This window comes from Oncorhynchus keta, chromosome 19, assembly GCF_023373465.1.
Source record: "Oncorhynchus keta strain PuntledgeMale-10-30-2019 chromosome 19, Oket_V2, whole genome shotgun sequence".
Lineage (NCBI taxonomy): Eukaryota > Metazoa > Chordata > Actinopteri > Salmoniformes > Salmonidae > Oncorhynchus > Oncorhynchus keta.
The window spans coordinates 21,639,698-21,660,704 of NC_068439.1; the positions used below are offsets into that span (position 1 = coordinate 21,639,698).

The 21,007-nt window shown below is 46.8% G+C and overlaps 2 protein-coding genes across 3 annotated transcripts in view; one reads left to right on the forward strand and one right to left on the reverse strand.

Moving 5' to 3' along the window:
• Positions 1 to 21,007, forward strand: part of LOC118397649 (ribosome biogenesis protein bop1-like) — a 157,673-nt gene that overhangs the window by 55,233 nt on the left and 81,433 nt on the right. The gene's annotated exons all lie outside the window — the stretch shown is intronic.
• scxa (scleraxis bHLH transcription factor a) lies at positions 966 to 8,106 on the reverse strand. Its single transcript, XM_035792858.2, has 2 exons — positions 7,046 to 8,106; positions 966 to 1,766 (listed from the first exon to the last, which is right to left on the reverse strand). Exons 1-2 carry the CDS (start codon positions 7,637 to 7,639, stop codon positions 1,728 to 1,730), a joined length of 633 nt encoding a protein of 210 aa, XP_035648751.1. The 5' UTR covers positions 7,640 to 8,106; the 3' UTR covers positions 966 to 1,727.

Below are 21,007 nucleotides of genomic sequence, written 5' to 3' on the forward strand. Positions count from 1 at the left end.
TGTGGTGGCTGGGAGGAGAATGGTCTGGGCCGGGGGACAGCGTGGGGGCTGGGTGGAGAATGGTCTGGGCCGGGGGACAGCGTGGGGGCTGGGTGGAGAGTGGTCTGGGCCGGAGGACAGCGTGGGGGCTGGGTGGAGAATGGTCTGGGCTGGGGGACAGCGTGGGGGCTGGGTGGAGAATGGTCTGGGCAGGGGGACAGCGTGGGGGCTGGGGGTAGAATGGTCTGGGCTGAGTGACAGGCTGCGGCAGGCAGCCAGGAGCCCTGTACCTGCAGATCCGAGCCTCGCAGCTGCTCCTTAAAAGGTCCCGACCGACGAGGGCCTGCCATACACCCAAACTCAGCCGCGACCAACACTGCCCAAACTCATCCCTGGAACCCTCCCCCTCAGTGTGTTCGTAGTAAGCGACTGTCTCTACAGAATGTCTCAGCCGTACTCTTCAAAGCACTGAAGAGAATACTGCATATATCGTCTGGCTGATTCTGAAAAAAACAAGTTTTGTAATTTGAGTTGTTGAAGCATTTACTGGCCACCTTTTTTTTGTTGGTCACAATTGACTGAGTTCAATAGTTGCAATATGAGATTTCTTGTGAATATGGAAGAAACTAGATGCTGTCTCAAATCGACAGTCCCTTTTTTAGTTACATCTCTAGTAAATGAAGGGTTTGAGTGAACAGCTGTGTGTGTGAGTAATGAGGTGTGGTAAAGATGGTAATCTAGCTGGACAGCGCGAGATGATCAACTTGTGGTTTGTTCCTTATCACACCTCACTGTGTTTTTATAGATGTTTGTACACCTGATTTGGTCATCATCAGAAACCTCGGAAATAAAACTGGAAGAAATATCATATTTATCAGCAGACTGAAAAACACATTGAAATTTAAGTACTTTTTTTCCCACTGGGAATTGCAAAATAACAATAAAATAAAAGAATCTTACCTGTTTGAAATAAACTTAATTAATTCATAAGCATATTTATTTAGACATGAATTTGAACAGATTCTTACAAATATTGTACAGAACATCAAATGACATAAGACAGAATGCTGAAGATTTATCTTCAGGAGAAAGGCAGTTGTCTGTCAGGGTAGAAACTCCCTGACCACAAAGTTACATTTGAAGTGAAAGCTGTGTTATATATTTGGCTTGTGGAACAGTTCGCTTACTTTCTGGCAAGTAGCCTGATACAGTCAACCATGGGTTCCAGTTTTGCCTGCCCTTGTCCATTACAACCCCCCTTACCACAGCCCTTTTAGTTCCACCGTGGCTCATCTGAGTCCTTACCGACTGTCTGGGTGTCTGTCTCATGCAGGGAGGGTTGTGGTTATTACGTTTCATATGCAGATGTTCTCAGGTAAACAAAAGATGAGAGCAAAGTTATTTTTGTGTGTTTCTTTTTCATCTCCCTGTTCAAGTCTTTGAGAGATCATGGAATGGAGAAGTGTTGAATGTTTTTTAGAGGGATGATTATTCTCTCCTCTTTGAATCCGGGCATGCTTCCATTGTCCAAGAAGTTCCACAGTCTCTTTCCATCCAAAAAGGATTACCTCGTCAGAAACTACACTTAGCATCACAGTTATGATTTTTTTTTTTGGGGGGGGGGGTTATAATTAAATACAGGTTTTGATTTATGTACACCTTTAAGAATGTCACGTTTCTGGTCCACAGTTCTGGTTCATATGTTGTGCTCATCAAGTCAGTTTCTTCCCTCTGTCGTCCTCCAGATATTAACTTCTTAGAGCAGTTTTCCTGTCTCTGTCTTTGCTCTGAAAGAAAGAGGGAAAAAAAGTTAACATTTTCTAGTAGGCTATTAGTAAAAAAAAAAAGACTAAACACTTTGTGAAAATACATTCTTAACTATTTTACAATGCTTCTTATTGATGAGGTAGCGTAAGTAAAGGAAAATAAAATAGTTTATGTCTGACATTAACCCTTTGAGTGAGTGCGCTGCTCTCGCCTGTCAGACTAGTTCTATTCTTCTAACCCACTGGTCCAGCCTGCAGTGGAGGCTGCCTGGAGGCCTTTGTAGACTGGGGATGTGTGAAGTCTGTGTGGACTGGGGAGGTATGATGTCGACTGGTCTGGGGCTTGTGGGCTGTAGCATGGCCATGGGGGAGGCTCATGTTTTCTCCTCTCACCATACACTGAGTGGCAGAACTAGCATTAGGACACCTGGCTCACATTGTGCTCCCTACGGATTAACCCAGTGACCGGGAGACCAGGCCATGGAATGCCATCGTTTCCACGGCTATGTCTGACGTAGGCAGGCCCAGGCGTCCTGTCAAAACACTCGTCTCCAATTGATGAGGTCAGACGGTCTCTTGAAAACGGGCCAGGAACTTTTTTATTTTCTTTGGTTTATTGTTTTTGTTCAGTGCCACTTTAAAGTCCCATTCGTCGGCTCCAGGGATCACTTACACCCGACTAATAGGATTTTTGTTTAACATTTGTTTTTCATATCCTGTATAACACATTGTAAAGATGTATAGGGCTAATTCTGCTGCAGCTGAAACCAAATGTGAAGGCTTTTTTGATTGAACTCACACCTTTTTTCTTTTCTTTTTAAAGCTTCCACCACTTGCTTATACAGCATCTAATTACATGGGAAGGCTTTTGTTGTTTTTATAAACATATCACAACATATTACATTTCCACAGACACAGAAGCCGATGTGTGTTTTTATTCTCTCCTCAGGCTTCATTCTTTAGGCAAATATTTGGTTTGGTTTCGGCCGGACAGGTAACGTTGGCAGATTGGTTCAAGATTACAATGGAGGCATTTGTCAAGCTTTGTGTGTGTGCACGCGCAGGGGTGCGTGGATTTTCACACGTAACATGAGCCCTAACGGACGATTAATCTGTTTGGGTTATTAAATGCAGCTTTCCTTCTGGTCATCCTAACTATTCTGAGCGTGGGTTCTTTACACCCTGTTTTGTCTGTGGACAAAAGTTGGACACAGTATTACATATTCTAGAATAACTTGTTAAACAGGTGTTTGTAGGTGTGATGTAAAAAATGTCTATGTTTTTAATCACACGGTTAAGGCTTATATTACAGTTGGACAATAGTATTTTAGATTCAAATGAAATATGAAGTTACAACAATATTCAACTAAGTGTTATTTTTAATTCTAGCGTGCTTCTCAACATACTGTTTGTTCACACTGGGGCATTTCATAATGTGTTACATGTTCACACTGATAGACTCCTGTTGCAGGGAAAAGCTTTAGTAACTTCTGTATGGCTGTAATGAAGGAACTGGAGATAATTACATAAAATATGATATATGATATATGCCATTTAGCGGACGCTTTTATCCAAAGCGACTTACAGTCATGTGTGCATACATTCTACGTATGGGTGGTCCCGGGAATCGAACCCACTACCCTGGCGTTACAAGCTCCATGCTCTACCAACTGAGCTACAGAAGGACCACAAAATATGAGCGATGTGGCTGCTTGGCTAGTGCACAGCTGTGGCTGCTTGGCTAGTGCACAGCTGTGGCTGCTTGGCTAGTGCACAGCTGTGGCTGCTTGGCTAGTGCACAGCTGTGGCTGCTTGGCTAGTGCACAGCTGTGGCTGCTTGGCTAGTGCACAGCTTTGGCTGCTAGGCTAGTGCACAGCTTTGGCTGCTAGGCTAGTGCACAGCTTTGGCTGCTAGGCTAGTGCACAGCTTTGGGACTGGCCTCTGAGGCTGTCTATACTCAATTAGTAATCTGTTGGGTTAACCCCAGCACCAGTACACAGAGGAAGCTCGCCAAGTTCTTTCCCTGCTCTCCTAGAAACTGCTGCTGCACACGTACTGTCCATTTGACTAGGGGTCGTCTGCTCCTGTGTGTCCTGTTATGCAATCCCCCTGCCATCCTTCATAACCCCTGTCTTCACCTGCTACAGCTATTAGGGAGAAAGAATGCTCCCTTCCTAATGGACTGTGCTGAGCAGACCCCAACGAAAGAGGGAGCTAGGGGGGGTGGAACCTCAAATGTGGTTAATTTTTGTCCTGCTCTGTCTTATGTCGTCATAATGGGGCTTTAGTTGAAGTGCACTTTTACACAGTTGATTTGCTGTCAATAGAAATGTAAAACGTTTCATGATGGTGTGTGTGTGTGGGGGGGGGGTGTGTATGTGCGTGCATGAGATGTCTAGCTTGACTGTTACGTAGAAAATTATTTATTCCACTCCAAGCAAGGTAGAGCTGTGCCAGATGGATACAATTTTGGACTGGAAAATGTGGTAAGATCACACACTTACAACACATACACACATCTGTAAGCAAATCATTTCTGTGTGTCCACATAAATTGGCCTCTGACTTCAGTGGCAGGAAAAAACTTGAAAAACAATAAAGAGAATTCAGAGTGAATTGACGGTCTCTCTCTGATGATGTCAAATCTGTGATCTGACTACTGATCCAATGAGTAGTAGGCTAGAAAAGAGCACCATGGGAGCACTGATTGGTTGATTGAGTCCAACACAAGTACTAAACTGGTGATATAACAGTATGCTAATTGATCAATGAAGCATTTTATCATCTTTCCTACACTTCCGAATGCTTGTGAATGTTCTAGATCGCACAACTCTCCTGTTCTTTTCAATCATCCTGTTCTCAATTTGTTCTCTGTCTGAATTGGAAACATTTTGACGTGTGTTCTACAGTACCTCAATGTGTTTCCTTTTTATTTTCCTCTTTCTTTAGCAACAATAAAGCAATGAGTCTTGGCTGAGCAATGCTTTTCACGGAGTAATGAGCGCTAAGTATGGGTAAAGAGAGCAGTGCGGTTTGGAGTGGGTCGCTTTCGCCTCTTAAAGCCTCGACTACAAAGCCGAAGCCCAATCTGTTTCGAATATCGGTCCAGCTCAGGCCTCCTATAGACAGGCCTTTAATTCAGGAGAAAAAAACTTAAACAGCCATTATCTCATTTGCTGGTTTATTCTGCCTTGCTAAAATCAATGAAATGGACGAATAGGATTCCTTCCAGTCGGGCGAATGTCCATTAGTCTCTTTTTATTGTTATTAATTGTATGACTCCTGCATCTCTGTTTCCTTCATGGTCTTTTAAAGAGCCCCTTTGTAGCAGTGAATACGTCTACGAAACATTACTAAGAGGCGTTTACTTGAATCCGTTTTTGATTTGAAGCATTATTCGCTCCTTGGTGATGCTATAACAAGGTTGATCCAGATCTTGTTCACGGTGAGCTTGTGCTATTACACTTGAAAGTTGAGCATATCTTTCTCTTAGATTTGTCCAGAAGTCAGGAGTTTTGACTCCCCAGACATGTTAATATATTAATGATGGCAGTGTAACACATCTACTGTGCAGCTCTGTGTTCTGCTATTGAACATCTCTAGTGATGGTGTGTGTGGTGCAGAATGAGAGTCATTATATCGTATTCATGATTTATTTAGGAAGCCAGAGGTCTGAGATGCAGCGAGGCAGGTTGTGTGTGTGTGTGTGTGTGTGTGTGTGTGTGTGTGTGTGTGTGTGTGTGTGTGTGTGTGTGTGTGTGTGTGTGTGTGTGTGTGTGTGTGTGTGTGTGTGTGTGTGTGTGGTTGACAGTGTTATTAATTGGAGCCCTAGGAAGAGCCTTAGGTCAACACAGGATGTGTGTGTAAATCGCTCAGGATGGCTCACTGACAGATTGGGGAATAGAGCAGATGTTCCCAGAATGCTTTTGATCAGAGCACGGAGACGTAAGTAGCTGTTTTTATGTCTTGGTATTGGAGTCGTGGTACGTCTTGGTGTTGGAGTCGTGGTACGTCTTGGTGTTGGAGTCATGGTACGTCTTGGTATTGTGTTGTTTGCTCCACTAGGAGTTAAAAGGAGTAAGTCCAGTAGGTCATTTTAGAGTTTAATCACTTAAAACGCATTCTGTTCTATATACATTGTTGACTTCAGGCTTTTTCCTTTCCTCTGTGCTTTTTTCAATGAAATTAATTTTGGACAGTCTTCATGTTTTCTGAGGGAATAATACATATTGTGGTGGTGAAATGTAGTACCTAACCGAAAATGTCCCAGTGTCATGGTTGACTCTTAATTGTTAAGAGCATGTGGTATATTCCAAGTTTGAAAGCTGCTTTGCTCTTGTGAGGTGAAATGACAGTTTCCCCTCTCTGTTTTTTGGTTTTGTGTTGTATTTCTCATGGCTGGAGCGTGATTTATGCTTTTATTTTTAATGCGACGTGGTGTTGGCTTTATGAGCCAGAGTCTGCCCAGGCGTATGCTGAGGAAGAGCAGAGGACAAGGAGAGAGCGAGAGAGGGATAGATGGCGTGTTTGTATTTGGTGTGACACTTCCTTGATGAGGCTAAATTCTGTTTGCCCACGATACAGTTGGTCCCTAACTTCTCAGACCAAATAGACAATGGGACGTGCTACTGAATACAGGAAGCAAATTGAGAAGTCTGAGAAAATTATCTCAGAGCTGGGGATTTGGGTCTTACTACTGAGAGGTTTAGTTGAAGCTGGACAACTGGGCATCCTTATCTGTCGCTGTGTCTCTGTCTGAGCACTGAGGGGCTGCTCTCTTACCCTCCAGTACAGTGGAGTGCATAGGATTCCCTTTATTCACCTCGCAAGAACAGATGATCCTAAATACATAAGGGAATAATAGATGTAGTTTTCTTGTCTAAGGGTAGCGTAAGTTTGAAGCTTTTCAATCTTTTATTTGAAATCACTTAGGCTATAAGAATCATATAGCAAGGAGCCATCCAGCATGGTACTTCCTAAACAAAACGCCTTCTCATTGGATAATGCTTTACTTTAGTGCAAGGTTTCTGCATCTCTGTCGTGGGGCCCACCCCGAGTGCACGTTTTGGTTTTTGCCCTAGCACTACACAGCTGATTCCAATAATGAAAGCTTGATGATGAGTTGGTTATTGGAATCAGCTGTGTAGTGCTAGGGCAAAAACCAAAACGTGCACCCAGGGTGGGCGCCACGACCGAGTTTGGGGAACCCTGCTTTAGTGGTTGGAGTTGTGGTGTTTTGTATCCTACTTGAGGCACAATGGCATATGCATGGTGTGGACGGCTGGGACAGACTAACTCACCATTTTCCTTTGGTTGCTGAGGCAGAATGTGCAGATCTGTTTAGGCTGGGAGTTCTCTGCGTCGTGGGCCGGGGATCCATGCTGATGTAAATAGTGGGCAGAGGAGGTCGCTCCAGCATGGCATGGCTGCCCGTCCCCGCATGTCTCCCCGACCAGCAGCACGTTGCCCAGGTGGGAGATGTAGCTGGACGCCAGCCGCAGCGTCTCGATCTTAGACAGCTTCCTGTCAGCTGGCTCGGTGGGGATGAGGGTCCGCAAGGCGGTGAAGGCCGTGTTCACGCTGTTGGTGCGGTCCCGTTCCCGCGCGTTGGCTGCGTTGCGCTGCCGCGGCAGCCCAGTCGTCGGAGAGATGGAGCCGTCCTGCGAGAGCAGCATCTGAGGCGGGAGCTGACCCCCTCCCAGACGCCCTGCTCCAGCACTGCCCGGCTTCCGTTTGCGGCCCCCGACTTTGATGTCATAGCCTCTGGCGTCCAGCCTGAAGGAGCGGTCGTCCGAGCCCGAGCTTTCGCTTCCATTCTCCTCGTCCTCGGACAACATGGAGATGTCTGAGTATAGGTACCGGTTAGGCGCCGGCCGCACCATGGCGAAGGACATGGTCACTGTGCTCTGCAGTTCCAACAGTCAACTAGCTCTATCTCTACTCAGGGCTTTGTTTACTGCTGTGACACCTGGACATGCATGTATAGTTCAATGATCACACAGGAAAAAAGTAACAAGTGTTACCTCAGTATCTCTCTCTAAATCCTTTGACTCCGATGCACTCCAATCCAGTATGGCGTGGTTCCTCTGTCATTAAAGTCCCATTTGGAGTTTTAACTTTCCTTTCTCTAGGTGAGAAACCAAATTGAGGAATGTCAGGTCCCACTGTGTTTCTCAGATCCTCTCAGGATACTATTTGTCTCTCTCTTGCTCTCTCCTCTCAGATCCACGTCTGCGTGGCTCCCTTAGCTCGGCTCCACGTCTGTCCCTTGCACTTTCTCTCTCTCTTTTACACTCTCTCTCCCAGTGCTCAGATCCACATGTGGTTTCTGTCTGAGAGGTTCGGTATGGTTAGGCTTTATAGCCAGTGGGAGTGTCTGGTGCTACCCCCCTCCCTCCTTCCCTTCTTTTCTCCCTCCTTCACTCCGTATGCAAATGTCCCAGCTGGCTGTGGGAGCTTGGGGAGGGAGGGAGTCCAGCAGAGTGTGGATCTACTATCTGCTACTATCTGCTTCCTTATTTAACCCGACTCGGTAAAAGTCATGGAAAGAAGCTTCCGGAAACCATTGTGTGAAAGAGGGAGTCTTTTTGTTGAAGCCCGGCTGCTCTGAGCGCTCTCTATTACTGATTAATTGTGTGTAAACTGGACGCACACAAACACTACGGGCGACCCATAAAACTCCTGCAAAGTTAAAGAGCAATTAAATGTCAGCGGTTCAGAACGGGGAACCCCGTTTCTCATCTTTTTATTTTTCCAAATTTGTGGCATAACCCCTAACTTAACCCCAGTGCAGTCAAGCTGGGAGGTGAAGGCTCTTACTTAGCTAGAAAATGTAACATCATCCCACTCTTCCTCATCAGTGTTTCCCACCCTATGACAGTGTGATTAGTGTTTACTTGGGGAGTTTAGGACTAACCCCCACAACAAGACTGATGCTGTCATGGTGTCTACATTGGTTCCATCACTCTGGGGAGTGAGTTGTCTTTCACTTTCGTGTTCCTCCTTTAACCCAGACTGGATCCATTTAGTCATGCTGCTTGAACCAAAAATAAACTAAATGTGGTCCAGAGGGACAATACGTCAGGTAGCTAGTTTAGCACCTGTTTGTCACTGAATCATCCTGTGGCAGAAAGACAAAAGGAAGAACCGTTCTCAAGAGTCTGTTAGGTTTGCAGATCCAGTGTATGACAGATGTTGGCCTTACTGTTTGTGTTATTGGACGTTGACGCATCGACGATGCTTGATGTTTCCACATTACGGAAAGCGACCTGATCTCCCTTAAGTCAATTCTGTACGTAACGTTTACATTCAGATTGGGACGGCGTGTCAGGGTTGACAGGGTAATTCTCATAGGTTTAGAAGGTTTAGAAAATGTTTGTTACCAAACATTAACTCTTTCCCAGGGGTATCAGCAACGTGCTTTTAATTGGTTGAAAGAATATTCAACTAATTTCACTGGCCACGTGCAATTACCTATGAAGTCCTTCAAATGACAAACCAAATATTCTAATCCCGACTGAAAATGCTAAAATGTGTGACCAGTCCTCTATTCCTCTCTTTATACTCATAATTCATCATCTTTATACCGGTACGTCAGATCATTTAATGATGTGGTCGTCTTTTGGTCCCTCCCTGGTTTGAACCGATCGAGCCTGTAACGTTAGCCTCTTCCTAATGATGTGACTAAGAGTCTAACAGGCCCATAGAGTACAGGCCGTTTCCAGGAAGGATGTCAGCATGGAGCTCCTGTCTATTTCTCATGTCATCTTCTCCATTAGTTAGAATTGGGACTGGAGTACCGCCCCATACTGGTTGGACTCCTACTAAGCGTACAATATAGCCCACATGTAAATAACCATCCATTTTAAATATGACTTTTTATACATGTGATTAGGTTTAGTTAAGATGACACAAAATAGCCTTGTTAGCATTTTGGCTAATACTATAGTTAATTGTTTTCTCAATGTCACTGGTAAGTGAACTCGTCTTAACAAGGTTGGGACATCAAATGGCATATTTAAAGCTTGCACGTTCTTATCCACGCATGAATTCTTTGAGATCTTGTCTATTTTAATAGATGGAAGGAAAAGTCCTTGATTCTTTATTATAACGAAATGGGATGTTTGGATTTGTTTTATTTGCAGCATTAAATCATTAGTGCGAGTATAAATGCGATAGTAGTGAAATAATGTTTTCCTCAAGTCAAAACATGTCCTCCGATTATCTTCTTCCAAATACACTTTTCCTCCTCTTATTCTTTCTCGGTCGACGCAATAGTGTACTTCCGGCGCCGACAGAGATGGCCGCCTCGCTTCGCGTTCCTAGGAAACTATGCAGTTTTTTGTTTTTTTACGTGTTATTTCTTACATTAGTACCCCAGGTCATCTTACGCTTCATTACATACAGTCGAGAAGAACTACTGAATATAAGATCAGCGTCAACTCACCATCAGTACGACCAAGAATATGTTTTCCGCGACGCGGATCCTGTGTTCTGCCTTACAAACCGGTCAACGGAATTGATTCCATGCAGCGACCCCAAAAAACGACTTTGTAAAAGAGGGAAACGTAGCGGTCTTCTGGTCAGACTCCGGACACGGGCACATCGTGCACCACTCCCTAGCATTCTTCTTGCCAATGTCCAGTCTCTTGACAACAAGGTTGATGAAATCCGAGCAAGGGTAGCATTCCAGAGGGACATCAGAGACTGTAACGTTCTCTGCTTCACGGAAACATAGCTCACTGGAGAGACTCAATCCGGGGCGGTGCAGCCAACGGGTTTCTCCACGCATCGCGCCGACAGAAACAAACATCTTTCTGGTAAGAAGAGTGGCGGGGGCGTATGCCTCATGACTAACGAGACATGGTGTGATGAAAGAAACATACAGGAACTCAAATCCTTCTGTTCACCTGATTTAGAATTCCTCACAATCAAATGTAGACTGCATTATCTACCAAGAGAATTCTCTTCGATTATAATCACAGCCGTATATATCCCCCCCAAGCAGACACATCGATGGCTCTGAACAAACTTTATTTAACTCGTTGCAAACTGGAAACCATTTATCCAGAGGCTGCATTCATTGTAGCTGGGGATTTTAACAAAGCTAATCTGAAAACAAGACTCCCTAAATTTTATCAGCATATCGATTGCTAACCAGGGGTGGTAAAACCTTGGATCATTGTTACTCTAACTTCCGCGACGCATATAAGGCCCTGCCACGCCCCCCTTTCGGAAAAGCTGACCTCGACTCCATTTTGTTGATCCCTGCCTACAGACAGAAACTTAAACAAGAGGCTTCCACGCTGAGGTCTGTCCAACGCTGGTCCGACCAAGCTGACTCCACACTCCAAGACTGCTTCCATCACGTGGACTGGGACATGTTTCGTATTGCGTCAGATAACAATATTTACGAATACGCTGATTCGGTGTGCGAGTTCATTAGAACGTGCGTTGAAGATGTCGTTCCCATAGCAACGATAAAAACATTCCCTAACCAGAAACCGTGGATTGATGGCAGCATTTGAGTGAAACTGAAAGCGCGAACCACTGCTTTTAATCAGGGCAAGGTGTCTGGTAACATGACCGAATACAAACAGTGCAGCTATTCCCTCCGCAAGGCTATCAAACAAGCTAAGCGTCAGTACAGAGACAAAGTAGAATCTCAATTCAACGGCTCAGACACAAGAGGCATGTGGCAGGGTCTACAGTCAATCACGGACTACAAGAAGAAACCCAGCCCAGTCACGGACCAGGATGTCTTGCTCCAAGGCAGACTGAATAACTTTTTTGCCCGCTTTGAGGACAATACAGTGCCACTGACACGGCCTGCAACGAAAACATGCGGTCTCTCCTTCACTGCAGCCGAGGTGAGTAAAACATTTAACATGTTAACCCTCGCAAGGCTGCAGGCCCAGACGGCATCCCCAGCCGCGCCCTCAGAGCATGTGCAGACCAGCTGGCCGGTGTGTTTACGGACATATTCAATCAATCCCTATACCAGTCTGCTGTTCCCACATGCTTCAAGAGGGCCACCATTGTTCCTGTTCCCAAGAAGGCTAAGGTAACTGAGCTAAACGACTACCGCCCCGTAGCACTCACTTCCGTCATCATGAAGTGCTTTGAGAGACTAGTCAAGGACCATATCACCTCCACCCTACCTGACACCCTAGACCCACTCCAATTTGCTTACCGCCCAAATAGGTCCACAGACACGCACGCCTCCAACTCAATCATCAAGTTTGCGGACGACACAACAGTGGTAGGCTTGATTACCAACAACGAGACGGCCTACAGGGAGGAGGTGAGGGCCCTCGGAGTGTGGTGTCAGGAAAATAACCTCACACTCAACGTCAACAAAACTAAGGAGATGATTGTGGACTTCAGGAAACAGCAGAGGGAACACCCCCCTATCCACATCGATGGAACAGTAGTGGAGAGGGTAGCAAGTTTTAAGTTCCTCGGCATACACATCACAGACAAACTGAATTGGTCCACTCACACAGACAGCGTCGTGAAGAAGGCGCAGCAGCGCCTCTTCAACCTCAGGAGGCTGAAGAAATTCGGCTTGTCACCAAAAGCACTCACAAACTTCTACAGATGCACAATCGAGAGCATCCTGGCGGGCTGTATCACCGCCTGGTACGGCAACTGCTCCGCCTCAACCGTAAGGCTCTCCAGAGGGTAGTGAGGTCTGCACAACGCATCACCGGGGCAAACTACCTGCCCTCCAGGACACCTACACCACCCGATGTTACAGGAAGGCCATAAAGATCATCAAGGACATCAACCACCCGAGCCACTGCCTGTTCACCCCGCTATCATCCAGAAGGTGAGGTCAGTACAGGTGCATCAAAGCTGGGACCGAGAGACTGAAAAACAGCTTCTATCTCAAGGCCATCAGACTGTTAAACAGCTACCACTAACATTGAGTGGCTGCTGCCAACACACTGACATTGACACTGACCCAACTCCAGCCACTTTAATAATGGGAATTGATGGGAAATTATGTAAATATATCACTAGCCACTTTAAACAATGCTACCTTATATAATGTTACTTACCCTACATTATTCATCTCATATGCATACGTATATACTGTACTCTATATCATCGACTGCATCCTAATGTAATACATGTATCACTAGCCACTTTAACTATGCCACTTTGTTTACTTTGTCTACATACTCATCTCATATGTATATACTGTACTCGATACCATCTACTGTATGCTGCCTCGTACCATCACTCATTCATATATCCTTATGTACATATTCTTTATCCCCTTACACTGTGTATAAGACAGTAGTTTTGGAATTGTTAGTTAGATTACTTGTTGGTTATTACTGCATTGTCGGAACTAGAAGCACAAGCATTTCGCTACACTCACATGAACATCTGCTAACCATGTGTATGTGACAAATAAAATTTGATTTGATTTGATTAAAATCTTGAGTTGTCTGAATTCATTTTTACTTCCTTGTGAAACCAATTTTGAAATAGGATGGATTTAACAGTCTGTGTTTTATAATGCTCTTAGCAGACCAAGTATACATTTGCCCTCAACGGCTAAAATGCACTCATTAGACTTATTCCATATAGATATGTGTATCTCCATGCAATGGATTTTATTGACAGCGACATGTTGGACAGTGGGTCCACAAACAAGCAAGGCTGTAAATCACCTCAGTTTTGTACACACATTTTTCAGTGCTTGATTATTTTTACAGAAAAATAGATGGATACCTTTTATTCAGAATGCTGAATGCATCTTTTCATCCTCTTGATGGATTCAGTGTTTGGAAATGGCAGTCGATGAACTAGGCTGCATCAGGTCAAATGCTTCTGGTCTGACTACAGTCAACTGTACTATATGATTCATGACTAACTCAGTTCAGAAGTTTCTCTTTTGAAATACAATCCATGATCTCTTCTTAGGGTTGAGCTAATACCCACCTTTACTTGCTATTACAGACGGCAGGCCATTTCTCTGGCAGCAGTTAATTAACAATGGGAGGAATCGGCTCATAACATGACAGCATTCATTAAGAGGTTCCTCTTCTTCAGATGTCTCGTTTTGTTACCTCATAAATGCTGACTTGGAGAGTAACAGATGACGATGCTTGTTATCTTCCTGTCAGAGCGGCCAGCCCACTCCTTCCTCCCACCTTATAGGGGAAATGCATCCAGTCTGCCATCTGACAGTCATTAGCTCCTTATAACTTCCACGGTGCGACATCTAATCCTGTTCCCCATCTGTGGAAAGCACTTTCTCAACCTCCTCCCCTCTTCCCTCCGTCCGTCTATCCAGACACCAGCCCCCTTGCGTGGGTTTGTCTCAGGCCAGAGTCCTGTTAAGTCTGATACGACTCCCACTGTCCCCCGTGCCGGACCACAAACGGCCAATCAGAGAGGAGGCTTAGACTAGTCCAGGCTGCCCGGTGGGATAAGCTCTCACTCCCTCACTCTCTCCCACCCCTCACTCTCTCCCACCCCCCACTCTCTCCCACTCCCTCCCTCTCTCCCACTCGCTCGCTCTCTCTCTCTCGCTCCCTCGCTCTCTCTCTCGCTCCCTCGCTCTCTCTCTCACTCCCTCGCTCTCTCTCGCTCCCTCGCTCTCTCTTTCGCCCCCTCGCTCTCTCTTTCGCCCCCTCGCTCTCTCTTTCGCCCCCTCGCTCTCTCTTTCGCTCCCTCGCTCTCTCTTTCGCTCCCTCGCTCTCTCTCTCGCTCCCTCGCTCTCTCTCTCGCTCCCTCGCTCTCTCTCTCGCTCCCTCGCTCTCTCTCTCGCTCCCTCGCTCTCTCTCTCGCTCCTCGCTCTCTCTCTCGCTCCTCGCTCTCTCTCTCGCTCCCTCGCTCCCTCGCTCTCTCTCTCGCTCCCTCGCTCCCTCGCTCGCTCTCTCTCTCGCTCCCTCGCTCGCACCCTCGCTCTCTCTCTCGCTCTCACCCTCTCTCTCGCTCTCACCCTCGCTCTCTCTCTCGCTCTGCTCTCCCTCTCTCTCGCTCTCACCCTCGCTCTCTCGCTCTGCTCTCCCTCCCTCTCTCGCTCTGCTCTCCCTCTCTCGCTCTCTCTCGCTCCCTCGCTCTCCAACTCCCGCACCGCACTCTCTCTCGCTCCCTCGTGCTCTCTCTCTCTCGCTCCCTCGTGCTCTCTCTCTCTCGCTCCAGCGTGCTCTCTCTCTCTCGCTCCCTCGTGCTCTCTCTCTCTCGCTCCCTCGTGCTCTCTCTCTCTCGCTCCCTCGTGCTCTCTCTCTCTCGCTCCCTCGTGCTCTCTCTCTCTCGCTCCCTCGTGCTCTCTCTCTCTCGCTCCCTCGTGCTCTCTCTCTCTCGCTCCCTCGTGCTCTCTCTCTCTCGCTCCCTCGTGCTCTCTCTCTCTCGCTCCCTCGTGCTCTCTCTCTCTCGCTCCCTCGCGCTCTCTTTCCCTCTCGCTCCCTCGCGCTCTCTTTCCCTCTCGCTCCCTCGCGCTCTCTTTCCCTCTCGCTCCCTCGCGCTCTCTTTCCCTCTCGCTCCTTCGCGCTCTCTTTCCCTCTCGCTCCCTCGTGCTCTCTCTCTCTCGCTCCCTCGTGCTCTCTCTCTCTCGCTCCCTCGTGCTCTCTCTCTCTCGCTCCCTCGTGCTCTCTCTCTCTCGCTCCCTCGTGCTCTCTCTCTCTCGCTCCCTCGTGCTCTCTCTCTCTCGCTCCCTCGTGCTCTCTCTCTCTCGCTCCCTCGTGCTCTCTCTCTCTCGCTCTCTCTCGCTCCCTCGCGCTCTCTCTCTCTCGCTCTCTCTCGCTCCCTCGCGCTCTCTTTCCCTCTCGCTCTCTCTCGCTCCCTCGCGCTCTCTTTCCCTCTCGCTCCCTCGCGCTCTCTTTCCCTCCCGCTCCCGCGCGCTCTCTTTCCCTCTCGCTCCCGCGCGCTCTCTTTCCCCCTCGCTCCCGCGCGCTCTCTTTCCCCCTCACTCTCTCCCTCTCACTCCCTCGCTCCTTCACTCCGCTCCCCCTCTCTCGCTCCGCTCTGCTCTCTTTCCCTCGCACGCTCTCACTCCCTCGCGCTCTCTCACTCCCTCGCGCTCTCTCACTCCCTCGCGCTCTCTCACGCTCTCTCACTCCCTCATGCTCTCTCACTCTCACGCTCTCTCACTCCCTCGCTCCCTCTCACTCCCTCTCTCTCTCCTTCACTCCGCTCCCCCTCTCTCGCTCCGCTCTCCCTCCCTCGCTCTCTCTCTCTCACTGCCTCAATTTCTCCCTGTCTCTCTCCCACTCCCTGTCTCTCTCCCACTCCCTTGCACGCTCTCCCACTCCCTATCGCTCCCTCGCGCTCTCTCGCTCCCTCGTTCTTTCTCGTTCTCGCCCTCTCGTTCTCCCTCGCGTGTTCTCACCCCCCCTCGTTCTCTCTCGCGCGTTCTCGCTCTGTCTGTCTGTCATGCGGACCTGGGGGCGTTTCTGACCTGGACGGGCCAGTGCTGAGAAATGCTCAGGCTCAGTACTGCTCCTAAATCAACCCAGACGACATAGTGGCGAGAGGAGCTGCGCTTATAAAACAAAGTACAGAGTGGGACGGTGGAGAACCTGTTAGGCTCACAACAAACCATGACTTCAATTAATTTATTCAATGGGGAGGAGGTAAGTTTAATCCCCCCCTTCCAAAAAAAAGAGCAAAAAATGCAATTAGCTTGGACCTTTTGTTCTTGAGTTGGAAATTGCTCACTCCGGCTTTTCCGTCGTTAAAGTGTTCCTTTCTTACCCGTTTCCTTTTTTTATGGTGTGTTTTCTCTCGGGTACATTTACAATGCATTAAGCATATAAACAGGCTGCTCAGTTCTGTCGGTTCAGGGGTCTAATAATAATAAGAGTGAGAGCTGGAGAAGGGGACCACATTTGGCCCTGATCATCTGTTTTGTCCAGTCACCCATGGAACACTGCTTCGGCTGGTTTTGAGACCCCCAACCATTTTAATGTTTTTAGATCTCAGAAATTATTTTTCTCACAGGAAGTAAATTCATTCAATTAATTAATTGATCTGCCAAATTTCTTGTGGAGCTCTCAAGAGCAGTAGTGGTGGTGCGTGGGTAAAATCATAAGGGAAGCCAATCCAGGGAGTAAAAAGCCATATTACAACCTATGTGTTGTGATAATTGCGTTGGGTCTCCCTTGACGTCATTATATATAGGCCTAAGGCCGAGACAATAAGAAGACACAGTGAATAAACACAGAATAAATTCAGCCACACCTTTGTTTCATCACACAACCAGAGAGCAACATCTGTCTGTCCACAAAACATATTGCATGTAACAAACAGTTACATGACCTACAGCAGGGTCAATGTTTCCAACATTTTTAGACTACTAAACGACTTGATTTAAAACCATGGAGAGTTACCGCAAGTCACAAAGAAAACAGGATCTGCCGCCACTATTTCAGCACCATTTCAACTACAACATTCCAATATCCTCAAATCACTTCTGCTTAGTTTAAAGTGACAACTACAATATACCCAAAAACGATTTAGTTCAATCAACGTAAGCTATATATGATGTGGCTGTCCATGGTACGTGTGTGTGTCACCCTACTTGTATAGAAACGCCAATGCCATCCTCCTCTTTCATGTTGCCTAAACGGTATATGACTCTGTCATACAGCTAGTTAACATTAGCATACTACATCTAGCTACATGTTTAACTTCTGTCCGGACAGGGGCACAACAATGTATGAATTAATGGTTGGATCAGATTCGCTGTTATTATCATTGGCCAGTACGGAGAATTAAGTAAAACTACAAACTAGTAAAAGTCCAAATCCCTATCTCCATCCATGGCTAATTTAGGAAAAGGACGATTTTAGCCAATGGAGGACAGCAGCCCAACAAGATGTCATGATTTATTATTTTTTTTACTTTCAATAATAACGTTTGGCTTGTGAGGTGATTGGTTTGAAGCAAGTTTTTGCTTCCTTTAACTCTTTTTGGTTGGGCCAGACCGTTTGCAGCAGAGCTCACTCAGTTTAGTTCAACGCTGATGGGCTATTATTACATGGTTTTAATTATCAAGGGAGGCCAAATGCTCGCTGGCTTCCCTTGCATTCAATGCTACGGGGGCAAAAATGCCATACTCTTTCTGACCAGACGGCATCAGATAGATACGCAACACATACTGAGACAGAGGGTGCTGCTTAATTGCTTTCTCTGGTGAGATCCATTTAGCAGCCTCTTGCAAATTGAAAGACATTTATAGAACACAATTTGTTGGTAAATGTTTTAGGTAAGCCCAGCTTCCCCTGGCATCCATGAATACATGCCGCTGCTCAATAGTTAATTGAAACAAACACGCAAAGCTCAGCCAAATGGCTGTCATGGATTAGTCATTAACTCCCTATCGTCTTTTGGGAGATGATTTTTGTCTCTCCCGTGATTCCTGTAGCCTCACTGTTCTTCTGTCCAAACTGCAACATAATATGTCTTACCAGAAGGATCTCGCTTGCTGCAGCACCAGACCCTTAAATGGACCTGAAGTAGTAGTAATGTGAAAATCTTTTCAGTGCCTGTGTTGATTTTCACATATTATTCATGCAGGCTTCTTGGGTTTTGGATATTATTCCATGGTCATTTCCCAATTTCATTTTTCCACCAGGCTGTTAGTGGTGGCTGTAAGAGGCAACTCTAATGGGCTGCGTGCTGCTGCCACTCATGGAAGCCACACACATGCTTGCTCTCACACACATGCTTGCTCTCTCTCACACACGCGCTTTCTCACTCGGCGCTCACACAACGCACGCTATATAATACACAGACACACACACTATAGCATGTGTTTGCACACATTCTTTCAGCAGGCGCATATTCTGTTTTGGATTGGCTGAGTGGAAAATGTAGGGGTGGCTGGATTCCTTTAGTGGGGTAAAGATTACTGGGATTATAAATGATCCCATTAGAGGGAAATGCAAAGCTACATTTGTGGAGAGAGAGAGGGAGGAGGCTGAGGCAGGCTGCTGTGTCTGCACATGGCGCATCACTCACATGCCTGTGCCCAGTAACTATATCTATACAGTGAGGAATAGGCTTCAGAAAGCATCCATCTAAAGTAGCCTGGCTCCAACTGCTACTCACTTAAGTCTACTTTTAACGGAGCTTTTCCATTGCTTTCTAGTCCAGCAGTAGGCTTCATCTGTGTCCCGGCCCAAAACCAGCCATGTCTCCAAGTAGCCTCAACCCGCTTGAAGCAATGCATTTCCATAGACAGCTGCTGACGTCAAGGGGAACTGCCCAAACCATACCAGTCTGGCAGTGCCAGTATAATTAGGCCCACTTCACTTCAGCAAACGTTTTCTAACACTTTTCAGACTTAGAAGCTCTGCACTCTGCTTATTCCTATTTACTCCAGTATAATTTCCCACAATAAACCGTTGAAAGTAGCACCCACAGATTCATTTCACTTGTTCTTGTGAATAAGATGTCCGAACCGTGCCAAGCAAGCAAAGCAATTTTTAAAGTTCAAACCCCCTCACTAGTTACGCTCTAATGCATCCATTCCCTACTCAAAGCTGCTCATACAGGGCTTTCTTTATATTACGGGGACGGCAGTCCGTAAAACTAGCGTGTGTGACTGTGCAGCCTAGGCTACTGGCTGTTATTCACAATAGGCAATACAAATTAAAATGCAACGTGGTCATGACAGCCTCAGATGTTGGTTGTTAAGCATATTAATGACAGAACACACAGGCAGATGAGGAGACACCAACACGTGGAGATGGTATTCAAGGCCAGTCCAGTTTATCACCAACACTTGGGTATCATGGTAACAAACATGGTAGGGACATGGTTGTCATCAGATAGCCACAGGAACCCGGTCAGATACCTAAAGATAGAAGTTGACGATGCCCCCCTTTTTGATATGTGTGTTTAAATAAAAAGGGACATTTGTGACCATTTGGGGTTGAAGAAAAAAAATCATCCCGTCTAATAATGTCTTAAAATGGTCTGTTATGGAAAAGAAAATGAGCTGAAATGTGGTTGGTTTTCCATCAGGCCAACTAGTGTTGCAGAGCAGGGGGTGTTGCAGAGCAGGGGGTGTTGCAGAGCAGGGGGTGTTGCAGAGCAGGGGGTGTTGCAGAGCAGGGAGTGTTGCAGAGCAGGGAGTGTTGCAGAGCAGGGGTGTTGCAGAGCAGGGGGTGTTGCAGAGCAGGGGGTGTTGCAGAGCAGGGGTGTTGCAGAGCAGGGGTGTTGCAGAGCAGGGGTGTTGCAGAGCAGGGGTGTTGCAGAGCAGGGAGTGTTGCAGAGCAGGGGTGTTGCAGAGCAGGGGTGTTGCAGAGCAGGGGTGTTGCAGAGCAGGGGTGTTGCAGAGCAGGGGGTGTTGCAGAGCAGGGGGTGTTGCAGAGCAGGGGGTGTTGCAGAGCAGGGGGTGTTGCAGAGCAGGGGGTGTGATCAGATCTGATGGAGATGTGGACAGGCACTTCTTTTCTACAGAAACATTTTACTTTTATTATCTCTTATTGTTGTTGAATTGTTGAAGGAACCTGCAAGTAAGCATTTTGTTGGACAGTGTCTCCCATGTGTATCCTGTAGGTACGACTGCTCAAACCTGAAACTATGGACATGAACAAGATCGCCTCACAGATTTCTTTTAGGGCCAATATAGTATGACTTGCTCTATAAATGATTGTTTTTTGTTTATTTTTTCTAAAACCAAGACACTTCTGTCCAGTAGGATAATCTGGATGTGATTAATGCTGTTGACCTGCTATCCTCTGGATATCTGTTGTTCTTTGAACATGCTCTGTCTTTAACAGTAACTGGTTGTCTGTCACTTGACAACAGTGAGACAGCAGCTCTTCCCAGGAGGGTCTCCTTCTCCTGTTCCCAGGAGGGTCTCCTTCTCCTGTTTCCAGGAGGGTCTCCTTCTCCTGTTTCCAGGAGGGTCTCCTTCTCCTGTTCCCAGGAGGGTCTCCTTCTCCTGTTCCCAGGAGGGTCTCCTTCTCCTGTTCCCAGGAGGGTCTCCTTCTCCTGTTCCCAGGAGGGTCTCCTTCTCCTGTTTCCAGGAGGGTCTCCTTCTCCTGTTCCCAGGAGGGTCTCCTTCTCCTGTTTCCAGGAGGGTCTCCTTCTCCTGTTCCCAGGAGGGTCTCCTTCTCCTGTTCCCAGGAGGGTCTCCTTCTCCTGTTCACCGGGGGCCTCAGAGACAGACAGGGACACTGACAGGTGTGTGTGTGTGTGTGTGTGATACTTGCGGTGGGCAGACGCATCCATAAACGTCTGAAATATCAAACACACTTTGCTAATTGACCTCTGTGGTTGTACTGGGA